Source organism: Zeugodacus cucurbitae, chromosome 5 (assembly GCF_028554725.1).
Source record: "Zeugodacus cucurbitae isolate PBARC_wt_2022May chromosome 5, idZeuCucr1.2, whole genome shotgun sequence".
In the NCBI taxonomy this organism is placed as follows: domain Eukaryota; kingdom Metazoa; phylum Arthropoda; class Insecta; order Diptera; family Tephritidae; genus Zeugodacus; species Zeugodacus cucurbitae.
The window spans coordinates 15887393-15908166 of NC_071670.1; the positions used below are offsets into that span (position 1 = coordinate 15887393).

At 31.2% G+C, this 20774-nt stretch overlaps 2 protein-coding genes across 18 annotated transcripts in view; both read left to right on the forward strand.

The window, feature by feature from the left end:
- The window catches only part of Guk1_2 (guanylate kinase), a 127589-nt gene extending 107877 nt beyond the window's left edge, over window positions 1–19712 (forward strand). For 15 of the 17 annotated variants that reach the window (XM_011188176.2, XM_011188177.3, XM_011188173.3 and 12 more), the window contains one exon: window positions 18799–19712. In XM_011188176.2, the coding sequence (XP_011186478.2) occupies window positions 18910–19587 (678 nt within the window). In that variant the 5' untranslated portion in view covers window positions 18799–18909 and the 3' untranslated portion in view covers window positions 19588–19712. Of the gene's footprint in view, window positions 1–17246; window positions 17734–18798 lie in introns of those variants that run through there. The other 2 variants (XM_054232569.1, XM_054232560.1) reach the window with 2 other exon arrangements.
- The window catches only part of LOC105214633 (disheveled-associated activator of morphogenesis 1), an 80078-nt gene that overhangs the window by 6285 nt on the left and 53019 nt on the right, over window positions 1–20774 (forward strand). The window lies entirely within an intron of this gene.

The window sequence follows — 20774 nt, forward strand, 5'->3', positions numbered from 1 at the left end:
AAGGGAGTCTTTATGGTGAAATATTCAAAATATCAAGTTAAGCTATTTTTCTTTCTCACAAAAAAATTAATGTCATTCCATTATAGAAAAAAATATTTTCTGTTAACTAATATATTAATATATATATTAACCCAAATATCTAGATATCCGGTTGAATGTATATGCAATTTTAATTAGCTTTCGCTAAAATTTAAAATTATTGCAACCTCTTTTTTCTTTAATTCGACAAATTGAAAATTAAATTAAAATCCAGTTTGTTTAGCGCCTTTACTGACAGAATGTTAATATGAAATTAACACGGCGTAAAAAATTAGGAATGTTTATATTAATAATGCAAATACAGTTCAACTTCCATAACTCGAACTTTTGAATTGTCAATAGTGTTTAAAAGTCAAATTTCATACAAATTTTCGAACTTTTCGAACAGGGCATAACACAAAGAGTCCCTGTATGGTATGGATGCGATACAGACGTCAAGAGCCAACCAATGGCAAACTGCAAAACACAAAATTACAGAAGACATGTTTGAACGTATGTACATAAGAGTTTATGTGAAATAAATAAATAAGGCTGGGTATAAACCTACATTTTACATCTTTTTAAAAAATTGTATGTTTTAATGAAAACTGCTGTAACTCGAGGTATCTTTAATTCGAAGTTTTTTTTGTGGATTATGGTGATTCGAGTTAAGGAAGCTCAACTACATTTTTTAAAAATTAAATTGAAGTATTTATAAATATATTAGCGCATTAATTGGTATATAATTTATATTGTATAATGCGCTAATAGATGCCAGCAACACTTAAATGGTCTGGATTTAAAAATATAATATGCAGAAACTCGAATATTTGCAGATATTTATTACAAACAAGTTTTGCTAGCTTAATTTTTTTGTGTATTTATTTAATAATATTTGATTTTTATGTACTTGTTATTGTTTTATTTGCTTCACGCAATTATTTATTCTTTACATGCTTTCATTTTGGTTTTCCGTTGAGTGGTTCTAATTAAAAGCAATATAAACATAAATAAGAAATTACGAACTAAGTTTAGTTTATAACCAAACTGCATAGCAGTTGAAGTTCTGAAATTCTATATTATAGATCACAAATCAATCAGTCAAAATGAATTGTAGTTTAAGCTTTATAGAATTTCCAAATGGTTTCTCATGTAAACAAAAACATCTGATGAATCTGCGATAAATAGTTATTAAAAAATATAAAATACTTGGTGCTTGGAACATCTAATGGAATGTTCAATGAAGTTTGTACATAATATCTTCGTCGTTTTAAGGGGTTATATACAGTACAGAATTTTCAAAAAATCGATTTTTTTTATTTCATTTTCTTAATGTACATATATTTAAGAATACACACAGAAAATTTCAAATTATGAATATTTTTTAATTTCGGATGATCTAGTTCCGAGATATAGTGGTCACCACAAAACGTCTTTTTGAGAGGAGCTCCTGGAGATCAGCTGTAGCTCTTTTTCAAATAAATATTTTTACTAGTACTAAGTCTTAAAATACAGTTAAAAGATACCATAATATGTGTATAAATTTTTGGATCAATAAATTAAAAAGTTTTCTCAGAAAAAATTCTGGAAAATTCACTTTTTTCGGCCGTCTAACTGTATATAACCCCTTAATATATGTACTATATATCTAGACTTAACTCTATATTCATACTTATTCACACTCTTATAAAAAATATTTTTTTCAAATTTTCGTTTGAAATGTATTAGCTGGTTAATGGGTTGGTGGGTTTTAGAGGCTAAAAGCAAGGGTATTTTAATAAATTGTTTTTAATATATACAATCATATTTTTCATTTAAACAATTCCGCGTATCAAAGATACATATTTAAACAGAATTCTGCGAAATTTTTATTTTAAAGTTCCGAACACTCAGCCTTTGGCGCCTCATCTCCCGTGACGTGTTCTCAAAAAAGGTCTTGTGGTGGACATTATAACTCATGATTGCTTGATCTAAAAACAATATACCAAAAATATTTGGATAGTTAACAAACGAAGGAAAAAATAAAATATTGAAATTGAAATTTCTGATAAATTTTTAACCGAAAAACTCACATTTTTCGTCAAATTTTCGCTGTATGTATATTGGCTCGAATAAAATAAAAGTAAAAAAATCCTTCTTTCATTAACTAGAAATGAACAATATTTTAGTACCCCAAGCGACTGAAGTAACATATCTTGGTATTCACTTAGATAAAAGGCTCACGTGAAGAAAACACATATCGAGCAAAATAACCTGCATGAAGATAAGAGCTGCAAATTTAAATTGGCTTCTAAACAAAAAATCAAAACTTAGCTAGCTTAAGTTCTGTTATATAACGCGATCATAAAACCGATTTGGATGTACGGCATTCAACTGTGGGGTATGACCTGTGCAACCAATATCGATATAATTCAGGGATTTCAATCAAAAATGCTTAGAACAATCACGTGCTCACCATGGTACATGCGTAATGAAAATATCCATAAAGATCTTGGTATTCTCATGGTACAGAAAGAAGTAGAGAACAGCAGAAATAAATATTTATCCAAACTCCGCGATCACCCAAACCCATTGGCTAATGCTTTATTACTTTCTTGTAATCAATCACGTCTAAAAAGAAGATATATGCCAGCACACTGAGGAGCAACGTTTCACCAAAACAACTCAATCAATTGGTTGAGCTTGTCTAGTTTTAATTAGAATTAAGATTTTATAACTTATTATTAGGCTCCAAAGAGCAGATTCAATAAATAAACAAATATTGAAAAAAAAATTAACTAGAAATGTTGTTTCAACTTTCGAGAAATCGTGTCCACCGACTTAAAAAAGTGGGTTTTGAGATAAACGCGTTTGCAATTTTATATTCAAACTTACAAACAACAAAGGGTTTATCTCTTAGAATATTACGCGGATTGATTTGAAATTTTTGAATAATATTGCACTATTTAATAATAGCAAAAAAATTCAAATTTTGAAATTTTTAACCCACCTCACCCCTTAATTACCTCTAAAATCTTCACATTTTTCAGTTGACGAATTAAGCTTCGACTAAAATTGATTGGAATTCGTAATACCAAATTTTAGTTTGCTTGATTCGTAGGTGAATTGCCTTAACTTCAACTCCACTGAGTCGGGTTGTAAACCGTAATGGGGGTATACATTCGAAATTTAAATGTTATTCATTTTCTTAAAATTATAATAATTATTTTTTAATTATTAATTTTTAATTGATTGCAATTTTTTACAATTTAAGGATCTATTTTCTGTCAAATAACTATTAAATGTTGAATTTTCCTCGTGGATTTTTATTAAAAAAAAGGATTTTAAATAAACATATAGCAGCCATTGTTGGAAGTACTATTTTTTAAATCAAAATAAATACATTTTTTAATAAATAATAATTATAATTTCGTTATGATTCAGATAATTTTTTAGTGAAAACTTCATAATTATTTTTAATTTATTTCATGCTTATTGACAGATTATTGTTATTGGAAATAGCTGCAAATTGATCATACTATCTTATAATAGTAACTTCAAACCGAAAATAATTTTTATTTGAGATTTTTAAATTTTCCGTTTTATAATTTTTATTTGAACAAAATTTTGTTTAAATAATTTTAGTATTAAATTTTTTTATTGTTATTTAATTTTATTTTTAAGTGTTTTCAATTTCTTTTTTATCTCAAATTAGACACTTGCACATAATTAAATCGAAGTCAATAATCAATTATATAAAATAGTTATGCGCCCACTTCTGTTTCCTTAAACTTTCCACAAACAAGCGTTCCATTAACTTCTTACTTAACACGCTGACTAAGTAAACACTTTGCAAATTGCCCCAATTTCGAATGAGGAAACCAGCGCCAACGCAGCCAGTTCGCACAAGTTGGCCCAGTGCTCGAGTTACGCCACATTGACACACTCCCTAACCCACATAAACACACATGCGCACATGAAAAACTGTCACTGAAAGCGCGAAATATTTCGGTAAAAGTGTCAAGTAAAAGCAAAATGAGCTATGCTAATGCAAGTGTGTTGGCAACAAAAAACAACAAGTGAATGCCATTATTAAATATGCCACATATGAGGCACGTTCACATGCGAGTGACAGCATGTGTGGAAAGCAAGTACGCGAAATTTTTCATAAGTTTTTCTTAATTTTTTTATTTTTTGGTTTTATTTATTTTTGTTTTTGTATTTACACTGCACACAAATTGTTTCCTCTTCCTGCTTTTGAGCGCGGCATATGGACCAGCGGCTTCGAAGCCGGTTCTACCGCTGCGCTATTAATATGCCACTGTAGTGTTAATCATGGCAGCATATGATACACATACAAGCATATAGATATGTAATCACAACAACAAAAACAGGTGCCATTGTACCAAGTGCCGCTTGAAAGCCCAAACACACATTTACTCACGGGCGCACATTTCGCCAGCTTTTCTTTCCAAGCACTTTTTTCTTGCTTTATTTTTCAGTGTCAGCAGTCATTTTATTACCCACGTTGATTTCCCGCTCGAGCAGGTTATCATCTTGGCTTTAGTTGGCATGTGCCGTCGCATGCGATTACATAATTATACAAATGCCAGCTTAACAACTGCAGCGCTTTTCTTTAACGCTCTCATTGTGGTTGTTGTTGTTGCTGCTGTTGCTAGCATAATTAGAATGAGAAAATTCTTTTGTTAATCCGCCACCATTTGCTTATGTTGCGGCAATAAAAGTTGCATTATTACGGCATTTCTTCCTGCTGTAAACCGATATATGCCGTGAAGTGCACAGCGAGTTCGTCGCTTAAGTCTTTTGTTGTTCGTAGTAATACAGAGCATAGCGGAGGCAATTTCATGGTTCGTAATGAACTAATTAAACTACAATAAAACATTTAAATGAGTTGCACGTCAACAAAGAAGCTTTAATTTAATGTTGCTGTTATTAGTTTATTTTATTTTTGTAGAGGTGCATTGAAAGAACAGGAAATATTCTCAATTAAAGCGTAAATATCTTTGGTAACGATGAAACTAAATTTTTTTTTTAATTTTTTTTAAATTTTTTTGAACCAATAATCAAGAAATTTACTACAATATTTCTTCAAAATGTGCGCATTTTTTTTGTTCAAAAGTTGGCGTTTCTAGTGCTATAAATGTATTTCTAAACAGTTCTATATGTAAACATACTATTTGATATCCCACAAACAACTTTATATTACTGACATTATTGCTTGCAGATTTGTCCCATTTTAATTTTTTTAAATAGTACCCTTATGTATAATTTGGTTGTGATTATTGCCTTATTATTCTAATAAAGTACAAAAATATATATACCTATTAACATTAAATGTTTCACAAGTTCAATTGTCGATAGTTATGTGAGTTATATGATAGAAGGTAAGAAAGTGTTTCACAAGTTCAGCTATGAAAATCTAATTATTCGAATGTAAGAAAAAGAAAGAAGTAGTTATGTTTCGATAATTGTAATTTTTATGACAAAAAGCGAAGAAATATATCATAAATAAGCAAGGAATATTTTAAGGGGTTAGGGCTAGTCAGGATTTTCAAAAAATCAATTTTCTTGCATTTTCGTTAAGTGTAATATCTTAAAAATATTTTCTGAAAATTTGAAGTTGATCCGATAATAACTTCTCGAATTATTCGACAAATAATCGCTCGGGCGCTCCAACACTCTAGTGTGAAACTTTAAATGTGTTTTTCTCAAAACTATGTTTTTTGAACTGGTGACAACTGTAATTCGAAAACCGCTCAGTAGATTTTAATGAAATTCATAAAGCTTTTAGAATACATAATAAACTCAGGCCTGATCGACGGATTTTTTTTTTTTAATTTCGATTTTTTAAGATCAATTAACTGTTGTTTTTTCCCGAAAATCTAGAAAAAATTTCCTGCGGCCGCCATTTTGTTAATTTTTGAAAAAAAAGCTTCGATCAGGCCCAGGATTATCTATTTATAAAACTAATTTTTTTTTATCCGATTGATTTTAGATGAATCTCCAAGGACTTATGATTGTCACCGCAGGGACCCTTTTTTTGAAACTGGGTCAACATAGACAGCTATAACATTGGAAATTACAAACTTTTTTTTTTTAATTTTCGTGGCTTTAAGTAAAATATTTTTATAATAATGCCATATTATTACTTTTGTAAAATAACATGATTTAATAGCAAAAAAAAATTACTGAAAATTCTCATTTCAGCTAACCCCTTAATGTAAAAGGCTTCAAGGAAGAAAGCAGCTGTGTTTCACAAGTTCAATTACTAAATAATGAATGAAAGAATGTAATTAAATTTTAGTTATTTCGAAAAAGTGCAAAAATTTCAACAGGTCTTCATGGATTCAAACCGTAATCCTCCAAATATTTGAGCAAATTAGAAAAAGAGTTTACTATAAAAACAATTTCTAAATCGAAGTATATTTCTCTAGGACTAAATCTAATAAATACTAAAATAATATTTCAACAATGAGAAAATCAATCAGAAATTAAAAAACTACGCATTTAACCCTCTCATGCCCGAATTAAAATGAGCGGATGTGGCCTATAGGAAACATTGGGCATGAAAGGGTTAATGAATCATTTTATTATTATTTAATTAATTGCATTAAATAGAAAGTGGGGATACATAAGTATTTGCCAACTGGACAGATTTTACATTGAATTTAATTTTGTGACGTATGAAGGGTTTTTTAATTTTTATTTTGAAAAAGAAATATACATTTGCTTTCACTACCTCGGCAGCGATTTATGGTACATTTAAAAGTGTACATAAATTGAATTCTGCACTAATTATAAAATTCCAAAATAAAAAAATGGTTTTTAACAAAAAAAAAAATTTTAATAACAATTAAAAATATTTATAATTATTTGTATATTTATATTTATAAAAATTTAATACTTTTAAATAATAAATTTACTAATATATATTTTCTTAACTTTCTCTTTGCAGGTATGTGAACAATATGTTTAAAAAACTGAATTTATATAAGGAAGCACTTTAAAGTAAGTAAAAAAAAAAAGTTTCAGCTCTTGATGTTTCATAAGCCGCCACAGTTTGATAACATTTTATAAAAAATAATAACTTACTTATTTTATTTAAATAAAATTTGTAAAAAATTTGTATTCAATTACAAACAAAAAAATGTTAAACAAGTGGTAACTCTCTTCAAAGAGTACTTATTAATTTTATATCAATTGATTATTTTATCACTAAAAATTTTAAATAAGTGGCAACACTTCTCATAAGGAATTTCACCTGTAAGTTCTCTCAATTCGTTTTAACTTTATCGTTGTATTTTAATATTTAATTTTTTTATTTGTACAAATACCAAAACTAAAAATAGTGGTAACTTCACTTCAAATAATCAGAAAGCAATTGAATTATAGAGCATTTAATGAAAGTAAATTTCTGCGCTGATGCGAAGTAATTTCGTCGAAATTAAGTAATATATGTAAAATTAAATAATTTAAGCCACACTGTAAACCCAGCATTATGTTATTCAATGAAATTATTCGTTTAACTCTAAATAGTCACAAAGTTAAATGACTGCCAAATGAAGTGTTTAACGCATATGCAATTATAATTATACACCGTTATTCCACAAAATATTCAGCAAATGTTAATTAAAAGCCACTATCAAACTAATATCTATACTTAGATAAGCTTTTTTGCTAATAAAAAATTCGCAAACTTACATTCACTTATAAATAAGAAGTGTGTGAATTTAATAAGCACTTTGAAATATTTTAGAAAAAATAAAATAAGAGAAAAATATGCCATTACTTGCCTTAAAGTAAGTGCCAAGCGCAACAGTAAAATGTGTTTATACTTACTTACCATGTAATTTATGACAGCTAACGCGTTTGTGTCTCGCAGTCTTCTCTTTTCTACCTTCTGCTGTGTGTCAAGCCACACACACAAGTAGGCATACACGCATGCATACGCCAATCGCTAGTCAAGCGACTATTTTGTTGCCATTTATAGCAACAATATATGCTAACGGTATCTGGCATAAGAATGCCGGTATAGTCACATGCGCACAAACATATTTCCCACATTTCCGCAATGTACAAAAACAACAACAATAACAAAGCAAATGCACTCAGTGTCTAATAATAATAAAATTCTTTAAAAGCATAGCATAGATAGCAGCGTGTGACCGCCACCAGCTGAATGCGCTTTAACCCATATTTTTGCGCCGCTCCAACGGCAGGGAAAGGTGTAGTGTGGCATAGGGGAAGGTACTAGACAAGTAGGCCTGCGGATGAGCGTAAAGTGAAAAAGTAAATAAAATAAGTTTTTTGTTGCTATTCGTGGCTGAGGAAGTGCAGCAAGCAACAACAAAAAATATTAATAATAGTTTCTCTATTAAAATAGTTCGAGATTTTCTGAAAATTTTGTATAATAACAGACGCCTACTTCATTAAACATTTTTTGTTTCAGACAAAAACATCCTACAGTGGCAACACTTCCTGATATATTTCCACTTTTAGGACTTCTTAACCTTGTTAAGTTTGATGTTATTATAACTGACTTCTTAATCTTGTTTAATTTGATGTTATTATAACTGTAATATTTTAAATATTTCAACATTTTATCCTAAGATTTTTTATAAAGTGGCAACCCTGCTCATTTTTTTTTTTAATTGTAGCTCCTAACATCTATTGTTTGTATGCATATATAATAATAATAAATAATTTATTTATATTATTATTTTTATGTGGCAACACTGATAATTTTTTTCAAAGTGTTTTTTTCCCTAAACCTCTTAAGCTTCTTTGCCTATATTGCAATAATTAATTTATTTTGTGAATTAAATTATAATAAAAATTAATAAATAAGGTGGCAACTCTCTTTCAACAAATTTTCATCAGTAAACATTCCCCCAAAATTTCTGTTTGATACACAAATTGTAGTGTTTTGCTTTTAAATTTTGCATTGAAAAATTTCGAAAAGATGGCAACCTCATTTTTTTTTTTTAAGATCAAAATGTTACGCCGAATTGTAAAATATAATTGTACAAAATATATTGTAGTGTTTTAACTTATTAAAATTCCGAACAGATGGCAACCTCATAGGTTTTTTTGTTTTAAAACATCCTGATGTTACACTGAGCAATAAAATCAAAATATTTAATAATTCAGCATTCATTTAAATGGCGCTATACTTTTTTTTAATATAAAGAGCGTGACGCAATTTTGTTGCGCTACACAATTTTGCTGCGCTCCTAAATGTCTTCCAAAGACCAAGTAACTCCTTAAAGCTTGCCTTTTACCAATGCTCTCCCTATCTTTTTTTACCGCTTCTTTCATTCCGTTATTTGCCACAGTGCCTCAGTAACGAAACTCAATAAAGAATTACAAAAACAACAAACAAAAACAAATCTAAGTCCATACAAAGGAGTTATATAATTTCCACATAACCGTGGCCAACATTAACATACATTTGCGCCGCACCGGTCAAACGAGTGTCGATTGAAGCACCCAAGAACATAAGCATAAGCGCCGACCTGTTCAGTCAAGTAGTCGAACGTACGACCTGACACACAGCGCTCGTTGCGCCACAGCCCGTGGAACCGGTAAGAAAACTAGCGCTATGGAAGTGGCGAAACAACTAGAAATGCATGCGCCAGCGCACACATTGTCGTGAAACAAGCGCACACGCACACACTAAAGCAAATGCAAATGCTTCTTTGCATTCTGAGCAAGTTCTGCGGTGCTTCTTCTTCTGCTTTGGCGGCCACTTTTGTTATTGTTGATTTTTAGCTTGAATGGGGTTATATAAGCAACACAAATAACAATAACAGCACTTAAAAGCCTTTTCAGATACATTGTTTTTGAGTTTTGTTGCAGTTACCAGCGGCAACATTATTAGCAACATGTTGCACAATTGAACAAAATGTTGCAAAGAAAAAGATAAATACAAAAATAATAAAAAACACAAAAAATGTTTAAAAAAATATTTTAAACCAAAAAAAATTATTTTTAGAAATGTTGCCAGCTGCATCGTTTTGCAACATTTTCATTTCTTATCAACTTTTATTGCCGGCATTTAACATTTTCACCATTGCCTGGCTGTCATTTACCGTAATTGCAAAATAAATATGCGTATGTATGTCTGCTTGAAAAATAAATGTATCTTCCAGCACTGCGTTCATTGCTCAATTTGCAGAGACTTGAGTTGTAGTTGCGTTCGCTGACTTGTTGGCTTTCATGCAGATTTATTGCATTGCATTTTGAGTTAACGGTTTTCCGGTACGTCTCATTTGCAACAAAGTGCCTGTTTAATGGCTTAAATTGGCTTACAATGTTGCTGAAGTGTTCTAGCCTCATGATTCTTTGTTGTATGCAAGTTTGTTGCTTGAGTTTTTTGATTTTAAGCTTATAATTTTGATGAAGATATATATAGATATAATATATAGCTTTATTTGCTTAAATTTGAGGACCTCTTCCAAACAAATTGCACTTAACCTTTTATTCGTCAGATTTCTTATCAGTAACGTCATCTTAAAAGTATGCTATATTTATTTGTGGCCTACAATTAGGCGCTTTTACATATTTTGCGGATAAAATAACCGATCTTTTTATACTAATTATTTACTATTACAATTCCTCTTATGCATTTTATTCTTCTTCAAGTTATATAACTTTTCGACTACACACTTTTGAACAGTTGGCAACTCTTCTTGAAAACTTGTTTAACTGTTTAAATTGACATCTATATTGTAAAAATAAAGTTATTTAATAAATTTTAATTGTTTTTAAGTGGCAGCTCTGCTCGAGAAATTAATTAAAATTTTTATAAACTATATTCTTCTTCACTTTATATAATTTTTCGGAAACAAATTTTAAAACAGGTTGCAATACTGTTCAAAAAATTTATTTTAACTATTATCTTTCTAAACCCTTTAGTTGAATTTTGAAATTGTAATAATCAATCAACTAAATTAAACAAAAATTAAAAAAATGGCAACTCTACTAAAACAATTTTTTAGCTGAACGTTTGTTTTAACGGAATCACTTGTATTGCTATATAATGGTGTTTTAAGCGAATTTAATATAATTTTTAATTATAAAATTTCGAAACAGTTGGCAACCCCTTTATATTACTTTTTCTTCGAAATGCAGTTATTACACTAAAAAGCAAACTAAAATTATTTCATTAGTTAATAACATTTTTCCAAATCAAAAATACCACCTAAAGCTTATAGGTAAGAGAAATTCCACAAAAATATTTTTTTGTAAGCAAACAAGCTCTTTGACATGTCAATCAGTGCGACAAAAAATGCATTAAAATATGTATACAAATGCAATAAAAAAAAATAGCTTACAACCAAATTAGCCTTGAGCAAAATACCAATGGAATAATACTATACAAACATAAATCAACAGACATTGGTATAGAGATTTATATAATGAAGCGTTGAAATCGTCACCTAAGTGATATATTAAACTGAAAAAAATTTGATTTGTAAGTGTGTATATATTTGAGCCAGAGTCATGACTAAAGATATGTAGATATATACATACATATATATGTGTACGTCAGCAATAAGCTCACTCATTCGATGACTTTTTCTGTTCATCTTAATGTCGATTGCACACTTTAGTGTTTATTATTAGCTGCCATTGTTCAATATTTCTCCATTTTGTTACTATTGAATATTCAACTTTTCGGGTATTTCTGTTAGCGCCGCGGCAGCTCTTTGATTGAAGCTCCGATTTGGTTTGATTAATTATTATGTATTTCATTTCAAATGATTTTAAGAGTGCCGCCAGATAAACTTAATGGAAATTTTTGTTTACTTCAGATAACAGTTTTTCTCTTTTGTCAAATTACGCGCATTTTCATGCAAATCAGTTTGCGTACAGTTTGTGGAATGTACATACCAAATAATATGTTAATAAAGCAATTAAAGCAGTAATTTGGCAATAAAAGCTGCAAATTAGCAGTTGAAAAGATAAATGCTCAAAAGTATGCGTTTTGAAATCATCAACAATTTTATAAAAAAAAAACAGAAAAATTGTCAAACTACATTTCTACATAATAGGGTGTGAAATTGATTGTAATATATTTTGAAAGTATCTTGAAAGTGCTAATTAAAATACTACTCGAAATAAAGCAATAAAAATTATACTTTGTCTACATTTAGGAGCACAAAATAAATTTTAGCAGAGACATATACCAATATCAAAGTATAGACTTCCACCAAGATTTTAAGTAAAATAATTGTCAAAATTAATTTTTAGAACAAAGAAAAGAAAAAAAATAAGCAACAAGCCAGTGTAAGGTCTTTCTAATTATTCTTTTCTGGTGACATTTTTTTATAAATATTGCCTATATTTAGGCTGAATGTTCAAAGTAAGTTCGCATAAAGAGTAATCCTCGTACAATGTTTATAACATACCTTAGGATTCCTCGTGATAAAGCATTGAAAAGAAAAAATATTATTACCCATACGTTCACAAAATAGTTTTTAAGGAAGCAGAAGTCATTCAAGTCAAAGACTATTCTGAATACATTATATAAGAGGGAGTACTAGGCTTTTTCGTTAGGCTAATTATTTTCTTAATTTTATAGCATAATACGCCAGAGTTAACTGAATTTCATGCCTGAAACAGAATTTAACCGGTTGGAGATTGAGTTCACTCTCAATGAAACGACCTTTGATGTCTTAGTTTGCATCGAATAATTCTCGAATTGGCTCCGAGCAAACGGATGAGTTTCGTTATTTGCCATCGGCGTATTTTTAACTTTAGTACCTGTCTTACTTCTTCAATCACGCTCCCATCACTCAAACTAAACCTAACCTACTTTTTTAAGAACAAAGCACCAACCCATTAACGATTTGTTTAATAGTAAAATGCATTTCAAGACCATTAGTCATAGAATTCTAGTTAACATAGATATACTTCTAATTGCTTTTGACTATTAATTCTCAATAATGCCACCGCAAGTTAGCTAATGATTAGCCGGTAAACACAAAGCGAGTGCTAGCTAAATTGGAGGAGGAAATCCCCAACAATGCAATTAACTGTAATATCACACAATTATTGTGAACTCAGCGCACTGAGCATCTTATCATTTGACTCAGAATGATTTAACTCGATTTGAACTCACGCTCAAGACACTGACACAAACAACTTGAACTCGAACTCAGCTAACGGAAGATCTACACAGCGACTCTAAAGCAAAACAGACTTAACTTAAAGCGAGTACCACAAACTCATCAGCGATAGAAGAGTCGATGGTATATACTCATAAGCCGCTTACCTTCTTCCACACAGTTCAACAACACCGCAGGCTGCTTCACTGTCTTCTCGCTTAAGCGCCGCCAGCACGCTGTGTTAGTTCCTCATTCTTAGTTGGCACATTCGTTCAGCGGAAGCGGGCGCTTCAGCAAGCACAGTTAGAATCTTAAAGCTTCTTAAAAGCCGCCGCCGCGACGGCTGTCTTCGTCGCACACGCTAGTAGCTTTCAATGAACTGCTTAATCTTAATTGGCGGTTGCGTAAATTTAACAGTTCTAATCCTGCGCTAACTGACAGACTATGCCGTGGCTGTAGCTGAGAGTGCGCAGTAAAACAGCTGGGAGTGAGATAATTATTATTTATTTTCTCTTTACCTTGCGGAAAGGCGGTAAACTGTCTGATGTAACGCTGTGTGGATCGTGGCACTTCCTGGTGCAATTCTGAACTTCATTAGTGGTGTGGAAGGCTGCGGGTGATATACATTATTTTGGTATTAAAAGTTGAGAAGACTTAGTAATGTTTTATAGTAATTATGGAGAAACTAAAAGTCGTGTGTAGACTTTATCAGAATTTACTAGGCTTTCGCAATATATCGTAGTTCAGACTCTCCATTTGCTCTGATTTACATTTCCTTCTCATATTTTGTTGGTCCTGAGAGCCTTCACTCGACTTAAAAGATTTCCTTACAGCAACGGAAAGATCCATGTCTATGAGACCACCTCCAACAATTTCGCTGCGGATCTTTGCAGGTTAGAGTCAACATAGGCATTACCTCTGTTCAAGAGAATCTCTTATAGATATATTACTGATCACACTGTGATCGTTCTACATTGGCCGAGACGACCAAGATTTGCCGGACAGCAATTTTTTAATGATTTCTCGATTTGACAAAGAATTCGAATGTTTTTTTTTAGTATCTTGTACGCAAAGTATTCGAAAGGAAACTCCGAGATCACTGTGGTCAGATAATTTGTAATTTTTTTGGAGAATTTATATTTGGTTTTTAAACATGAAAACTAATTTCTGCAACATTTTCACTTTTGCCTCTGCCTACTTCGCATTTTTAATATTCATTTGGAGCACTTAAATAAATAAAAAAATCTGAAATTGCAAAATATTTTTCACATCCGAAAAAAAATATCTTAAATTACAATTTAGCCATCGGCACCCACAAGCCCATCCATCAACCGTCACTGCGGTCAAAGCTGTCAGTTTTGTTATGCTTACCTGCTCTCTCTGGCTTCCTTACCCTCAATATCACACTCATACTCGCTGCAGCTGTCCGCAACATGCCAGTGGTGAAAGGAAATTTGAATTTTGTGCGAAATGATAAATTAAAATAATTTGTTTTGATAAAAAATTTAAAATTTCGCGCAAAACTTTGTAAAGGAAGTGATTTTTTACACGAAAATAAAGTGTTTACTTTCAGTTTCAGCAACTAGTTTGGTGCCATTGTGTCTTTCTTTTTCTCAAATTTGCTTTTACATGCAATGGTCGCAGGTGTTGCTACCACTTAATCGTTAGACAAGACAAGAAAATTAAAATTTTTGTGGCAAAGCAATTTTTGGGCATATGAATTGAGGAGTGGGAGATAAAAATTAGTTGAATATTTTGGAAAATTATATAAAAATTATTAAATTTCTTTTAAAGAAGAAAACTTACCTATTATTGTAAAATCAGCTGAAAGCTTAAAGCTTTCAAAGCTCTCGAATATTTTGGAAAATTATTATATTTTAAATAAGGAAACTTTCCTATTATTGTCTGACAAAATTTCCGTAAAATCAGCTGCAAGCTTAAAAACTTTAAAAGCAGTCGCCTTTTACAGTTATTTAGGAGATTTAGACTATATTTCTGACATATATTATATTGTCAATTAAATTCATTCTAATGCTCGTATTGCTTTTAAGAAAGACAAAGCATATATTTTAATAAGCTTTAAGCTTTTAATGCCCCTTATTAATATGAAAAGCTCAATGAAATCAATCTCTCTACATCTCATATTATTATTGAAAAGAAAAATATAAGAAAAACATATTTTTCTTAAATAAACTTGAAGCTTTTACTGAGCTTTATTTGCGTAATAAGCTTATTTACATTTCTGTAAATATTTAAGACTTTCTCCACTTTTATTACAATTAATGAGAAGATTAGTAAATCAGTAAATATCTATATGAGAGAAATGAATTGTTCTGTACTTGGTTTTTAATTTCCGATTTCTTAACACTGAAAAATTAGATTTGAAATAGAGTTGGTAACAATAGTTTTCAAAAGCTAATCAATATTGCATTTTTATTATGGACACATTGTTTCTCGAGTTGCTATACTGTTGAAGAATTCTATAGCAAATGTAGTGATATCCTAAATACCTTGGCGAATTTCGAATCGAACAGAAAACTGGTATAAAACAAATAAAGTGGCATAATCAAATAAAGTTAAAATAGCAATAACATTTCTCAAGATGTGGTATTGATATGTAATGAAGTCTATAGAAAATGTTATCAAGTTCTTCTCCTTAGAAAGTACTCAGTCGAACAAGCAGCTGGTATAAAGCAAATATGCTGGCATAACCAAGTCAAGTTTTAATGTTGGAAAATGATAACATTTTGATCAGCTTATATATAAGTTATTATATTAATTTCAACTGGTGAACTTTGTTGTTGCTTTCTAAAGTAAAATTTGCGCAACAAAAGCAGAGCTTAAACATAGAGACCCGCAAAACAAAAGACAACTGTTATTGCTTTCATTTGAACTTTACTTTCAAACTAAGATTGAAAAAGAACTCTGTGACTTAACACACTTGATCCGCATTCCATCAGTCTGAACATACATATACAGAAATATTTCTTCTTTATTAATATTTTTTATTAAAAACTTATGGCATTCTATGTGCTATAAACTGTTTTATTTTTTCCCTTCCACCTGTTCTTTCATAACTGCCAACAACCACACACTATGAGTGGCATGTGATAAATTATCGAAGGCGAACAACTGGAATTTCACTCAATTAATTCAAACATTTCTGAGTATTACTTCATAACTGTGCTATTCGTTCCCCCTGGCTAGTAGCACAATCAAATCTATATTTCAATGAACTGCTAAAAATAAAACAAAACGGATTTAATGCTCATTAAAATGATTAATGAAATTGATTCGGATGTAAGTAAATAGTTGAATGAAATAATAGTTGAAACCAGTTTCTGATTCACCGAAGTGGTGAGTTGACATTTTTGAGAATTTTTTGATTGATTTTTTTAATGGCTCGAACGTGCCCTATAAAGGAGAACATATTTGTAGTAAAACTGTAATGTCTCCCTCAATTTTATTTCTACTAATATTGCCAATTATGCGGAACTGGGGATCGATAAATGATTGAGCTTCGCCCAAAACCACTACTGATATTCTCTATATTATGGAAAGTATTAGATATATAACCGGAGTCTATGGTTATGACACCAACTCGTTGTGGCTGGCTACTAATTGGTAGATCTCTCTCAATATATTCCATGCCATTTATGATGAAACAAATCTCAGAATATAAAATAAACCTCAAAGAAAATATTGAAATAATTATTCGTTGTCGTATTTTAGATAACAATGAGCGTAAAGACCTAGTGTATCTGAAAAGGAGGCCTAATTGATAGAGAAAAAAAATACTTACAGATGATAAAAACACCTAGAACGCAGTCATTATCATGAAAAATCTCGATCGATAGTGTAAGCCAAAGCAAACCTTGAACTAGATTTGAGCTCTCGGTCAGTGAACTCAAAATTTGTATTCTACTAATTGACCGAGTCTACAGTTCCAAGCAGTAGATCTAATGCTACCTTAATGGAAACTACCTCTTGGAAAACCCAGCAGTAGTATGAAGATCGGAAGCTTAAGTTAGTAGAGACTTTGAACCAGTAGAAACCACCACCACCTTCCTCAAGAACTTCCACGCTTATGCAATGAAACTAATTGCCACCGAGTACATTCTTTTGCTTGCGTAAACACCACATTAAATGAGTTGATTTATGATTTTTTTAATGGTTAATCAACTATTAATAATGAAACACTTAAGAATTAAAAAAAAAATCAATTTGCAATTGCACTCGTCTATTACGCAAAGTAATTAATACGATTCTAATTAAATAAGCCACAAGCTGGCAACTAAATGCAAATGCCAATTTATGTAAGTGGCGAAGTATTGCCAAGTCAAGAGCTTAAGTCTAATGCAACCAGTTTTTTAACGACCAACTTTGCAAGACATCTGCAACGAAGCGGTGATGTAATGCAACAACAACACAACAAACAGAAACCAACTCACGACAAGTGAAATCGAAACGGCAACTACTTATCACTCAAAAAGAAGTAAATAAAAATTAAAATTTATAGTAATTCTAGTTATTCTAGTTGTGTTGCGATTAAGTAATATTTCCGTTAGTATTTCTGAAAAGAAAAATATAAATTTAATTAACGGTAAGCTTAGTAGTCAACCTTGACTTAAGCCGTTGAACGAATTTTGTGTAAATTTGGAGCAATTTCGCAATTGCTGAATCTTGTTTATTTTAGAATAAATTAAAAGCAAATAAATAACTAAAAATTAAGTTGTCTAAAGTTCGAAACAAGTTTCAAATTTTATAGCAATAAATCAAGTTGAAGTCATAAATTAAATTTGGCAACACCTTTATGCTGGCCATATGTGGAAGGAATTTGTTTAATAGTGCATACAAATTAATATTTTTTAGTAATAAAGTGCGCGGCTTTAGTTTTTAATTAAAAATATGCATAATTATATACCCGTTTAGATCAAAAAATGCAAAAAATTCAGTTTTGAGCTAGTGAAAAATTTGTGAACAAATAATTTTAAGTATTTGAATTGTCTTTGAAAAAATAAGTAAAGAAGTTGTCAATCTGGCAGCACTGTTCAAAATTTGTTGCCTTTTTCTCTTTCTATCTCTCTCCCGCAATATCTAAAGTAAATATCTTGAAAAGAGTCCATAATGCTTGAAAAATGCTTTCTCTCTCTCTCTCTCTACAATTAAGTAAAAATCTCGTCTCCTGCGATTCTCCACAAATTCTCTCGACTTTTCGTTTAATCTCCGATCATGTTTCGAAGACCTAGTTCACTATATATGTATGTGGAGAAAGAGATAACCGAGTTCACTATATATGTATGTGGAGAAAGAGATAAAGAGAATAGCAAGGGGATTATGGTCAAGAGGGTTGGTTGTTCATATCTTCATAGACATAACATTCCATTCCAAAAAGAATTTTTAAAATTAAAAAACAACTTTATTTGGGTTAGATGAACCGAGCAGTTCTGCGAACTGATATAAATGCGACAGACTTTCAGTTTTATTTGCTTTCAATATAAATTCTTCTAATATAATTTCATGAACTTAGTCGATGATTTCTGGCAAGTCACTTTTTGCCAGAAATTAAAAACTAGCTTATTTTTAGCAATTTTACAGAGTTATTTTACCAATAGCACCAAAAGATGTACATAATTGGGCTTGAAGTGAAATTTTTATATCGTTTTAGGGTCCGAATCAGCCTATTCGACTAACCATACAAAATTACAGCTGTGAACCGCTTAATAAGAACTAACCAAGAATCCATTTTAGACTTATATCAACCGATCTAAACCTCAACATGTTTCACGCACTAAAGGCAGCCGGCGCAAACAAAGAGTTCACATTTAAAATGTACGCACAATTGGCCGCTAAAGGACCACGTCCATTAGTGTTGTGCGGTCCCTCTGGCTCCGGAAAAAGCACTTTGCTTAAACGACTCTTCGACGAGTACCCGAACACCTTCGGTTTCAGCATTTCACACACGACACGCGCACCACGTGCCGGTGAGGAGCACGGCGTACATTATTACTTTATTGAAGAGCACATGATGCGTGCAAAAGTAGCGAATAATGAATTCATAGAAACTGCTACTTTTAGCGGCAATATGTATGGCACAAGCAAGGCTACAGTGCTGGAGATACAACAAGCGGGCAAAGTGTGTGTCTTGGATATTGAGCCTCAAGGTGTGGAGCAAATTAAGCAAACTGATTTGAATCCGATTCTGGTTTTTAACAATCCACCAACTATACAAGATTTGGAGTTGCGTTTGCGCAACCGTCAAACTGAAACGGAGGAGACATTGCAGAAGCGGCTGGCCGCTGCCGAGGCGGAGATAGCTTATGGTTTGAGCCATGGCAATTTCCATAAGATCATACATAATATTGAGATTGATGTGGCATATGCAGAGTTCAGGGAATTCATTTTGAACGAGCTGAAGAAGCAAGAAGCTGAAGGCGTTCAAATATGTTGGGAGTGAACGCAACTCAGGAGTTTTCACTACATAAATATATATATATTTGAATTGTTGAACAAAATTATTGGCACTACTTATAAACTCTATGTTGTAGAAGTTCATCAATAAAACAATAAAAATTCAGAGAATTTGTTTTCATTTTCCTACGGCAACATTTTGAAAGTCTCTTTAAAATGTTAAAATATGTGGTATCGTATAACCAAATTAGAAAATAATACTAATTGATTCATATTCTAAATTCAACATGCGGCAAGTGTTCAAGAAGAAAAGAAAGTCATGAAATGGCGACCAGCAATGCTAATTTTGAAATTATCAGAACCAACAAGTCTTCAAAAATATGTTTCGAGACATCAGTTTTCTAAAAAAATTCATAAAACCCTTAAAGCTATTCCTTTCGTCAATGTATGGTATGTAGTGTAAATTTATGATATCCTATGTTATGTTATGTTCTCAGTTAAGTTATGTCGTGTGATGTTATCTTGTTCTAAGTTGAGTTACGTTATGTTGTGCTATTCTGAATTATGTGGTTTAATGCTATGTTATGTTAAGTTATGTCATGCTATGTTATGAAATATTGTGCTTAATTGTGCTACGTTATGTTAAATTGTGTAGTTCTGATATGTTGTGTGATGCTATGTTCTATTATGTTATGTTATGTTCTGTTATGTTATGTTATGATATTTTTTGCTTGCGATATGTTGTTTTATGTTATGTTTTGTTCCGCTACGTTATGTTTTACTATTCTGTGTTGTGCAGTATTCATTTATTCCACACGCTATGCAATGTCACGTCATGTTATGCTACGTTATGCTACGTATCTTCATTTCACTTCACCATTTCGCACGCGAAACTCATGAAGAACGATCTACTGAATTGTTATTGAACGCCTACATCATTTTTAAGTTCAAGGAAATCGCTCCACACCCAAAGCAAGCTTCAACACTTCTATGTCTCAAGCTTTGCACAGTTCACACGAAATAATTATTAATTTTATATTTTTTAAATTATTTCCATTATTTTCATGCTGTGAACTTGAATTATTTCGTTGAGAAAACACACAATCAAAACAACAAATGTTTAGACAAGTGTAACTCAAGCGCGCTGATGGAAGAATAAAGTACAATGAATAAACAGTTATAAAGCAAATGGTTAGCAAATTGGAGTTATCTGGCTTCATGCTTACATATACA